General features: G+C 37.8%; 1 protein-coding gene across 1 annotated transcript; it reads left to right on the top strand.

Annotated features, from left to right (window-relative positions):
• The first annotated feature begins 1,886 nt into the window (after positions 1-1,886).
• KAK (HECT ubiquitin protein ligase family protein KAK) lies at positions 1,887-11,067 on the top strand. The gene is made up of 18 exons (XM_048115889.2): positions 1,887-3,197; positions 3,395-3,505; positions 3,631-3,747; positions 3,841-4,011; positions 4,087-4,248; positions 4,424-4,672; positions 4,752-4,873; positions 4,959-6,354; positions 6,600-6,704; positions 7,109-8,602; positions 8,716-8,931; positions 9,017-9,121; positions 9,743-9,823; positions 9,909-9,977; positions 10,122-10,250; positions 10,338-10,460; positions 10,554-10,655; positions 10,755-11,067. The coding sequence occupies exons 1-17, from the start codon at positions 2,334-2,336 to the stop codon at positions 10,617-10,619; spliced, it is 5,580 nt and encodes a 1,859-aa protein (XP_047971846.1). The 5' UTR covers positions 1,887-2,333; the 3' UTR covers positions 10,620-10,655; positions 10,755-11,067.
• The last annotated feature ends 862 nt before the right edge of the window (positions 11,068-11,929 follow it).

Below are 11,929 nucleotides of genomic sequence, written 5' to 3'. Positions count from 1 at the left end.
ATTCAAAACAACAAAGATGCATAAAATATTATCTATATTTTAAGTGATACTTACTTTTTATACGTATATGTGGCAGAGAGTAAGAAATTTATTCTCTCTAATATCAAAAACTCATTTAGTCTCTGACTGTATATCAAGTTATGCTATAGTTTGAAATTAAATAGAAGAAATAAATAATCAACTGATTAGATAATACAAATTTTCTAACTTGACTTCTCAATGAAGTCTTCTAAATTCATTTAGTCTTTGACCATGTATAAAATGTGATTATTGGATAGTACTAATTTTCTAACTTGACTTCTCAAAGAAGTTTAAATTTTTATTATTTAAATTATTCATATATTTAATGTGGACATGTTTAATAATTTTTGTAATTAAGCTATTAAATTTATATATTGATTTACCTTTTATTTGGATTAATGACTACCATAGCACTGTCAATAAACATTTTTACTCACATATTTTCTTTATTTATAATATATGTCTTATTCTAATTAACTCATATTCTTTTATCATAGTTACATATTTTCTTTTTGTCATTAATTTTTATTGTTTTTACTCTCTTAGATTATAAATTAAAATTATATAGATATTTCATTCATTTGGGAGTAGTAAATTCTCCAATTAGAGTAAGACAAGTTAAGTATATTTATGTCTTTTAAAATTTTCACATTGCTTTGAATTCATAATTTCTTTATATTTATTATGTTTTGTATCTATTATTTGAAATTTTGATGTCCTGTGCATAGCACAAGTGTTAATACTAGTATAATACTGAATAATAGAAGTAATAATCTAAAAATAATTAATTAGTAGTACGACATTACATTGATATAAAACTCTGTGACTAAATAAATAAATAAATATAAATTTGAGACGGCGACAATAAGGGTTAGGTGAGGTGACAAAGGACTATGGGGGAATATGTGACGGCATGGAGGAGGGAGAAAGACAAGGACGGCGTGAAGGAGCATGGAGGAGGCGGCAACAATGTAAGAGGTGGCAACAACGAGAAGGGAGTAACCATATTGGAATGTGCGCGCTTGAGTGTGCATGCACATGAATCCTTGTCTATATAGTCATACTTACTATGTCTCATAAAAATAAAGAATTTGAGAATGACACATGTTTCAATGCACAACTAATAAAATTGGAGAAAAATATATTGTTATTTAAGAATGAGTCAGATGCATTAAAAAGAAAAAACTTACTTAGAAATAGAATGGATTAATTTTGAGAGACATATCAAATTAACAATAATAAAGCTGTGCCAAAAATGGTTTGCATAATAGTATTAGATCATTAACCCTACATTATTATGTGTATATTAAAAAAATTAAATACGTATACATGTAGTAGTATTAAATGTATGGCAGATATGATACACATAATATTGTATCCTATCAATAATTTAAAAATAATAATTATATTATGGCATAATATTAATATCAACAAATCTATGTGACCAAATTTTGTACAACCAAAATCTAGTTTATTTGATCAAAAATAGGTTTATTTATGCATTTAATTAAAATATTTAAATGCATATATAATACATGGAAAGTGCATAATATTGTGGTCATATATTTATAATTTTTGTATAAATTTTTTATTTTTTTAGAACCATAAATATAATTAGTGCATACTTTAATTTAAATATTAAAAATAATAGAAAGAAAATTCAAATATAAATATAAAAAATAAGATTAAAGGCTAATAAGTCTTTTTAATTTATCCACTTACTATATTTATAATTTTAATATATAATTAATCCATCAAATAATTAATATAATCTTATTTTGGTTGTACAAAATTTGATAGTTTATCATTACCTATTAATATATGATGCCTCAGTGTATGTATGTACACACTGACACACACTCAGAGAGAGAAAGAGCGGTGAGAAGTTACGTGTGAACAGAAAAAGGGCAAAATTCCATCACATCGCAGCAGAATCGCCTCTCCAAAATTTCAATTATTATTAAATAAATCCATTTTTGATTAGGGTTTGCTTATTTTAATCCCCCCTATTTATATTTACATCTCCCCTTTTTTGTTTAATCATCCATCGCCTTCTCTCTCTCCAATTTTGCCGTCCAATTCCTTATCGGTTAAGCATCTCCGTCAATCGGTGATGAATCACTGACCACTCGCTTCGCTATTGAATTCGCCTCTCCGATCCAGCTCCAATTGGCCGCGCCTCGATCTCCGATTTTGGGCGTTTTGAGGAATTAGGGTTTTGATTTGTGACATGGTAGGGATTTGCGGATCGGAGGAGAGCCTCGTCGCCGATTAATCGGCGAGCTGTTCAGTCGGTTTTGTAGGGTTATTGTATGGAAACTCGGAGCCGGAAGCGGGCGGAGGCATCCACCTCAGCAGCGTTATCGGGCCCCACTACACGCGCCACCAAACGCTCTCGCCTCTCCGCCACCTCCGCCGCGAACGCCGCCGCTGCCACGCCTCCGATCTCGACGCGCTCTCGCACCGCCACTCGATCGACTGCCATGGACCCGAATCAGGAGCCTTCGACTGCCTCCGCGTCCACCACCCGCAGCCGCCGCGGGAAGAACCCTAGCACTAATCAGAATTGGGAAAACAGTAATACTAACAAAGACAATACTAATTCGGATAAGGGTAAAGAGAAGGAGCCAGAACACAGGCATAGGGAAGCAGAGAGGAGCTTAGGGCTGAACATTGATTCCCACGATGGGGATGATGATGATAATGACAGTGAGGGAGGAGTTGGAATTCTGCACCAGAATTTGACTACTGCTAGTAGTGCTCTCCAGGGTTTGTTGAGGAAATTGGGGGCTGGATTAGACGACTTGCTTCCGAGCTCTGCGATGGGTTCAGCTTCGTCTTCGCATCAGAGTGGTAGGCTGAAGAAGATTCTGTCGGGGTTGAGGGCTGATGGCGAGGAAGGTAAGCAAGTCGAGGCGTTGACACAGCTCTGCGATATGCTTTCGATAGGGACGGAGGAGTCTTTGAGCACTTTCTCGGTGGATTCATTTGTTCCGGTGCTGGTGGGATTGCTTAATCATGAAAGTAATCCTGATATCATGCTTTTTGCTGCGAGGGCGCTGACTCACTTGGTGGATGTGTTGCCCTCTTCTTGTGCTGCTGTGGTGCATTATGGCGCCGTCTCTTGCTTTGTTGCGAGGCTTCTGACTATTGAGTATATGGACTTGGCTGAACAGGTGTTTTGTTTTTCAATTTTAGACTCCTATTATTACTTGTTTGGATTTTTTATATGTTGACTATTATTTGTTAATCATGATGTTGTTTTCTAATTCTAATCAATCTATTGACTATTCTACTTGCCTTTGGGATTTAAGAGTTTCTAGAACTTATGTTTTTATTGAGTATTGACGTTGTAATGTTTGGGATGGGACAGTCTCTGCAAGCTTTGAAAAAAATATCTCAAGAGCACCCAACTGCTTGCTTGCGGGCTGGTGCACTCATGGCTGTGCTTTCGTATCTCGACTTCTTCTCCACAGGGGTTCAGGTGTGTAAAGAGTGGAAATTGTATACAAAATGTGAACTATGAAATTCCAATTTCACCTAGCTGTCGGATTACCTTATCTGATTTTGGTGGGAAAAATATGAATTTTTACATTTTAATGTTTTCAGAGAGTTGCCTTGGCGACTGCTGCAAACATGTGCAAGAAGTTACCTTCTGATGCAGCTGACTTTGTAATGGAAGCTGTGCCTTTGTTGACAAATCTCCTGCAGTATCACGATGCCAAGGTTATATATAAGTGTATGCTGTTTGGATATAACTTGGTGGTTGTAAATTTAGGCTTTCGTTCTGAGCTATTGCAATTCTTTTTTGATTTTTAGGTTCTAGAATCTGCATCAATTTGCCTGACTCGGATTGCTGAGGCATTTGCTTCATCACCAGAAAAGCTTGATGAACTCTGCAACCATGGTCTTGTTACACAAGCTGCTACACTTATTTCATCCAGCATTGCTGGAGGCGGTCAGGCTTCACTTAGCACTTCTACATACACGGTAAGGCTAATGAAAACTTTTTGTTAATTGTTTTGTCTGATAGTCCACTTTTTGACCTTACCCACCTGCGTGCAGGGACTAATTCGGCTTCTTTCAACATGCGCAAGCGGTTCTCCTTTAGGATCCAAGTCACTGCTCCTCCTTGGTATCAGTGGCATTCTGAAGGACATCTTATCTGGGTCTGGCTTTGCGTCAAGCATGTCTGTTTCACCTGCTTTAAGCAGGCCGCCTGAGCAGGTGCACTTCATAGATTTCATATTAGCTAAATCTTCCAGGCTTTGTTTTCTCGACTAGAATTAATTTTACCACTAGTTGCCGTTATGTGACTTGTTACTTTAAACCAACTTTATTAGTGGTCATGTAGCTGAGGTACTTCATTGCCTTTGACTGATTTCCTTTTCAATTAACTCAGATATTTGAAATTGTGAACCTGGCAAATGAGCTTCTCCCGCCACTTCCTCAAGGAACAATATCTCTCCCTGTCAGTAGTAGTTTCTTTATGAAAGGGTCCCTTCCTAAGAAGGGTCATGCAGGAAGCTCTAACAAGCCAGAAGATACGAATGGGAAGATACAAGAGGTGTCAAATCGTGAGAAACTGTTAAATGATCAGCCTGAACTTCTGCAGCATTTTGGAATGGATCTCCTGCCTGTTCTGGTCCAGGTGGCTGTCAGAGAAGCTTAATTTGTTTTTGTTTTCCTTATTGCAGATGCTAAAATCTCACATTAATTTTGGATTGTAGGTCTATGGTTCCAGTGTCAATGGTCCTGTTCGCCACAAGTGCCTATCAGTTATAGGAAAACTCATGTATTTCAGCTCAGTAGAATTTATCCAGTCATTGAATAATGACACAAACATCTCAAGGTATATGGCTTTACCTCATAACACAGGATGATCTTTCTTCCGACCGGTGAGCCTAAAGAAACATACTTACTCTCTTTCTGTTTAGTTTTTTAGCTGGGGTTTTGGCTTGGAAAGATCCACAAGTTCTGGTACCCGCCCTTCAAATAGCAGAAATATTGATGGAAAAACTGCCTGGTACATTCTCTAAGATGTTTGTAAGGGAGGGTGTTGTGCATGCCGTCGACACATTGATACTAACAGGATCTAGTAGCAGTTCACAGCCATCTTCTAATGACAAAGATAATGATTCTATTTCTGGATCATCACGATCTAGACGGAATAGACGACGTGGTGGTAATTCTGCTTCTGATGCAAATCCTACTGATGATTCTAAAAATTCTATACCAAATTCGTTTGAAATTCCAACCGCTAATTCAAGCCTGCGGGCAGCAGTTAGTGCATGTGCAAAAACTTTTAAAGAGAAATATTTCCCTTCAGACCCAGAGGGTAGTGAAACTGCTGCAACAGAAGATCTACTCCGATTAAAGAATCTTTGCACGAAACTGAACTTGGCAAATGATGATCACAAAACTAAATCGAAGGGAAAATCTAAAGCATCTGCTGCCCGATCTTCTGATTTATCTGCTAGTAAAGAGGAACACCTGGGTGAGAGCATAACTGAGATGCTTCGAGAACTTAACAGAGATGACGGTGTGTCTACTTTTGAGTTTATTGGCAGTGGAGTTGTTGCCTCTTTGCTTAACTACTTCACATGTGGTTATTTCTCTAAGGAGAGGGTTTCTGAGGCAAATCTACCGAGGCTTAGAGAACAAGCAATCAAAAGGTATATATCTTTTGTTTCTGTTTCTCTTCCTCCAACTTCAGATGGAGGAAATGTAGTTCCCATGGGCATTTTAGTTCAGAAACTTCAAAATGCTCTGTCTTCGTTGGAACGTTTTCCCGTTGTACTAAGCCATGCTTCACGATCGTCTGGCGGAAATGGCCGTCTTTCTTCTGGTCTTAGTGCTTTGTCTCAACCATTCAAGCTCCGCCTTTGCCGAGCACACGGAGAAAAATCTCTTCGTGACTACTCATCAAATGTAGTCCTGATTGATCCGCTAGCGAGTTTGGCTGGTGTCGAAGATTTCTTGTGGCCCAGGGTCCAACGAAGTGAGTCTGGTCAGATGCCTTCAGTATCTGCTGTGAACTCTGAATCTGGGACCACACCTGTGGGTACCGGTGTTTCGTCACCATCTGCTTCCACTCCTGCTACTCAAAGGCATTCTACACGCTCCAGATCTTCTGTTAATATTGGCGATTCAAGCAAAAAAGATTCATCAGTTGATAAAAGCTCTAGCTCGTCAAAAGCCAAGGGAAAAGCTGTATTGAAGCCTAACCCAGAGGAGGGAAAGGGACCCCAAACCAGAAATGCTTCCCGCAGAAGGGCAGCCTTGGATAAAGATAATGAAATGAAGCCAGTTGAAGGTGACACTAGCTCTGAGGTACATTTTTAATTCGTCAGGACCTGTCTAGATCAAGAGACATGTTGATTTTCAATATTAGGCTTATTGTATTCTTCTGATTGCATTAAAATATATTCTGATGATTAGACGAACTAGGTAATCTTGATATTTCATACAATCATTAAATGTTTGCTGCTTCTTTTACAATTGTTTTTGATATCACGTGGGTAGCTTTTACTATTTTAACTGTGATGCATTGAGCATTGATTTTGTGCACATTGCAGGATGATGAACTGGATATTTCACCTGTAGAAATTGACGAGGGGCTGGTGATTGAAGATGATGAAATATCAGACGATGACGACGACGATGATGATGAGAATGATGACGTATGCTTCTCTATATTCCCATCACTGAATTATATATTTTTCTTAAATTTTTACTTTAGAAATATCTTGCTTCAGATGGAATTATATTAATTATTAGCCTCTGTATGTTTTCTGTAGATGTTATGTAAGTGTGTAGATGAGTGGGTGGGCAATTCTTGATTTGATGTAACTAGGATTATATAGTGAGGGTAAAATATGAAAGGTTATTGGTGGGTAGATGGAATTGGGAATCTTTAAAGGACTTTCTAAAATGAAAAAAATTGGAACACTTAAGTGACAGTGTGAGCATTGTGTTTTTGGTTATGATAAGGTATATTTGGAGTGAAAATTGTTTATGCTGAATTGTACATTTGCCCCTTTGAAAATCCTACCTTTTTGAAACATGTTATCTTCATTGTTGACAGGTACTGGGAGATGATACTCTTCCACTTTGTATGGCAGATGAAGTGCATGATGTTAAATTGGGTGAGTCTGCAGAAAGTCCTGTGCCTGCCCCAAGTGATGGGAAGAACAACCCAGCATGTAGTTCTAGCAGCAGAGGCTCTGCTGAGTTTCGAACTGGTAGTTCATATGCTTCAAGAGGTGCAATGTCGTTTGCAGCTGCTGCAATGGCTGGACTTGCATCCGGTAACAGTCGAGGCCTAAGGGGAGGCAGAGACAGGCGGGGACGTCCCTTGTCCGGCTCTAAAGATTCCCAGAGACTAATATTTACTTCTGGTGGAAGGCAGTTGAATAGACACCTGACTATTTATCAGGCAATTCAACGGCAACTTGTTCTGGATGAGGAAGATGATGACCGACTTGCTGGTAGTGATCTTCTTTCTACTGATGGAAGCAGGCTCTGGACTGATATCTACACTATAACATATCAAAGAGCAGATTGTCAATCTGAGAGGGCTTCAGTTGGGGCTGTAGGCTCAGGTACTCCGTCTAAGTCTGCGAAGGCTAATTCAAGTATTTCTGGATCTGATGCAGCAGCTCATCATGTATCCCTGCTGGATAGCATTTTGCAAGGGGAACTTCCATGTGATTTAGAACGAAGTAATCCAACCTATAACATATTGGCTCTTTTACGTGTGCTAGAGGGTTTGAATCAGCTTGCACCTCGTCTGCGAGTCCAACAAGCGATGGGTAAATTCTCTGAGGGAAAAATTCCAAGTCTAGATGAACTTAATGCTTCTGGAGCTAAAGTACCGCCTGAGGAATTTGTCAATAGCAAGCTTACTCCAAAACTGGCTCGACAAATTCAAGATGCTCTTGCACTTTGTAGTGGGTCTCTTCCATCATGGTGTTACCAGCTTACTAAAGCTTGCCCGTTCTTGTTTCCCTTTGAAACCCGGCGGCAGTATTTCTATTCAACTGCTTTTGGATTGTCGCGTGCGCTATATCGGCTCCAGCAGCAGCAAGGTGCTGACGGTCATGGATCGACAGGTGAGAGGGAGGGCAGGCTTGGGAGATTACAGCGCCAGAAAGTTCGTGTTTCTAGGAATCGGATATTAGACTCTGCTACTAAAGTAATGGAGATGTATTCCAGCCAAAAAGCAGTTCTTGAAGTTGAATATTTTGGTGAAGTTGGCACAGGGCTTGGGCCAACTCTTGAATTCTATACTCTTTTAAGTCATGAGCTTCAGAAATCTGGATTACGAATGTGGAGGTCAGGTTCTTCACCTGGTGGGCCTGCTATGGAAACCGACGGAGATAAAGATGTTATCAATATGCCCCTTGGGTTGTTTCCTCGTCCATGGGCACCAAATGCTGATACTTCCGATGGTAGCCAGTTTTCTAAAGCTATTGAGTATTATCGATTACTTGGCCGAGTTATGGCTAAGGCTCTCCAAGATGGGAGGCTTCTGGATTTACCACTGTCAATTGCTTTTTATAAGCTAGTCCTTGGTCATGTATGAATATTCTTACTGTTATTTTTCCCAATGAATGGGATTCTCACATTTTATATATTTTTTGGTGAAACTTTGGTTGATTTATCAAGTTTTGTGATCTATTACTTCTGCAGGAGCTGGATTTGCATGATATAATATCTTTCGATATGGAGCTTGGAAATACGTTGCAAGAGTTACAAGGGCTTGTATTCCGGAAACAATATTTGAATTCCATAGGGGGCTATAACCCAGAAGAACTGCGTTTTCGTGGAGCTTTAATTGAAGATCTTTGTTTAGATTTTTCACTACCAGGCTATCCCGATTATGTTCTGAAACCAGGCAACGATATTGTAAGTAACAAGCTCTCCTTTGGCTTCTTTTACTACCTTCTCCTTCGATTTACTTTTCTTGATTTTGTGTGCCTACTATACACAGGTGGATGCAAGCAGTTTGGAGGAATATATTTCACTTGTGATTGATGCTACTATAGGGACTGGGATAATGCGGCAAATGGAAGCATTTAGATCAGGGTTTAATGAGGTGTGTTTTTGTTGATATTCATCCTCTATATATATGATATGTGATTGCTCTGCTTCATATGATGCCTGAGTACCTCGTATTTATGCTAGCATGGATGATAATGATGCCCATAGCAAGACTTATTGATGTGATTTTGTACTAGCTCATCATAATTTTTGACCTTCGCACTCTAAACTTGGTCCTTCACTCATCTATTCCAAATATGGCCTATAATTGCTCTAATTTTGTGTGCCAATTTGTTTTTTTCAATCTTCATGATTTGCTCTACTAAAATGGGAAACAGTTGGGGAATGAGAGTGCAGCCCACTCCCATGATATTAGATTTGAAATCCTATTCGTATGATAATCTCATCTTCCAAATATCTCCCCAGTCTTTCGATGTCTTTATTCCCCAAAAGACAAGTTTCCAAGAATTCTCTCAACTAACATGTGACCTTGGCTAAAATCTTCTTAAGGTCTAATGTTTATGTAATCTCAAATCCTCAACTTTATTTTGCCCCTGCTGGCAAACACTATGAACTGATTTTTTCTGATTTCAACAGATGATGGTGTGATGTAACACTGCAGTTTAATGTTCAACTTTTCACATAGTAAAGTATTTACATGTATATATTTGATCAGGTGTTTGACGTCTCAACACTGCAAATATTCTCTCCAAATGAGTTGGACTATCTGCTCTGCGGTCGCAGAGAGCTGTGGAAGGTAATGCTCTCTTTTTGCGAACCCAACTTCAACCTTTAATCATCTGCCTTTGCTTGATTTTACATCCTTGTCTTGTGATGCACAGGCTGAGTCGCTGGCAGATCATATTAAATTCGATCATGGATATACCTCCAAAAGTCCTGCTATTATATATGTGAGTTTTGTATATTTCTAAAACACAGAATAAACTAAGTTGGACAAAAATTATGTAATCTTCAGTTGAGTTTCTCGAGTTCTGCACATCATTTACTCTTCAATGCTTCATCTATTACCTTACACATGTTTACAATGTAATCAGCTTCTTGAGATTATGGGTGAATTCACCCCGGAGCAGCAACGGGCTTTTTGTCAGTTTGTCACTGGTGCTCCGCGGCTTCCACCAGGTGGTCTGGCTGTGTTGAATCCCAAATTGACAATTGTGAGAAAGGTATGCAGATAGTCAAGATTTCTTTATCTATAATTCTCCGGATATTCTTTTAGTTTGTGACGAAGCATCTTTTGTTTTTTTTACCAGCATTCTTCCAGCATGAACACCACACAAAACAATGGTTCCGGTGCATCCGAGTCAGCTGATGAAGATTTACCTAGTGTGATGACCTGCGCAAATTATTTGAAGCTTCCTCCATACTCCTCCAAGGTTAGATCACTACGATTTTTCATTTTCCGTTCGGTCATTTGCCCTCAGAGCCATTTCTAAGTGTGGCAAATAAAATTCCTCCGTACTTTTCAGGATGTTATGTACAAGAAACTACTTTACGCCATCAGTGAAGGACAGGGATCTTTCGATTTGTCGTGAGTTGTGTGCTCTTTCTTAACCACTGACATAGATAAGGTTAGAACAAACGACAGCAGCTTTACTCATCCCATTGCTCTGTTTCTTCACTATCACCACTTTACTCATAGACTGTTTATTCTCTGTAAAACGTCGTAGACGACTGAGTCTTTTTCAGGTCGCCGGAAAATTTGGAAGTGGAAGGATCGGCAGTGAAGGGGATACATTGTTGAATGTTTTGAGAGTTTGTAAATAAGTACTAGGATTTTATTATCTTGGAAAAAATATTTTATCCTTTTTTATGTTATAATTCAGTCACCTGATTTTATGGCTGGTAGACAAGTCACCTGGTTTATTATGGCTGTAATGGCAAATCCATTGCTTGACATATCTCTTTTTGTTTCTGGTAGCTATTTTTTGGTTATTTTGTAATAATGAAGCATTCATTAAAATAAATTGCCTACTTGCCTTATCTTCCTCTCAATAATATTATTGAATGATTTAACTATTAAAATTTTAATCTCCATAATTTATTCAGTACACGTTGATTCATTGTCACGCTATATGCTTGTCAAGAGTTTACAGCTTATTAAAAACAAGTTTATTAAGTTTAGTCTAATTTTTTTATAATCTTATATGCACTGTTCTATTTGAAAGAAAAACATTAATATAATTTGTTGTTATTGATATAAGTACATGGTGTACTATTAATCTGTTTTTCTCCATTCTAATTAGGAGTTTCTCTATTTAGTTTATAGGTTAGTTATCAAATATACATTTTTTAAATTCATATATTCTCTAAAATTAGCTTAAGACGAGTATTCTAAGTTTGAGTTGAGATTTCACTTTGAAAAAACTAAAGCTTGTATTGGCATTTTGATATGGACTCTCTGTACTTTAATTTTAATGAATTGGTGTTAGTTTAGTTCAGTTGTAGGTTAACTGCCCCAACTAACCCATTTTAATATTTTAAAACATGAATCATTTATAAAAAGCTCGATTTGTTTTAACAATTTTTAATGGAGGTGGTTAAAACTTTCAGTTGATTTTATTATAATTTATACTACAAATTTTAGGGGAAACGTTGAACCTATCAACAATAGTAAGGCAATATCAAATGTATATGAGCTTTTAAAATATTTTATCACTTTTTGGGACAAGCCACCTAATTGTCACCACAAATTTGAAAATTAATTGTGTACTAGGTAAATAATTAAATTTAAAACCTTTCCCTATCTTGAAAAACACTACAATTAGGTGTGCCACGTGGATTGCAAAATGTCAAAGTTTGTTTATTTATTTTAGATAAACAATTTCAAAGCTATTATAGCGCA

Source organism: Salvia hispanica, chromosome 3 (assembly GCF_029641045.1).
Source record: "Salvia hispanica isolate PSC_SH4W2 chromosome 3, Shi_PSC_v1, whole genome shotgun sequence".
NCBI lineage: Eukaryota > Viridiplantae > Streptophyta > Magnoliopsida > Lamiales > Lamiaceae > Salvia > Salvia hispanica.
This window is presented reverse-complemented; position numbering and strand designations above follow the sequence as displayed.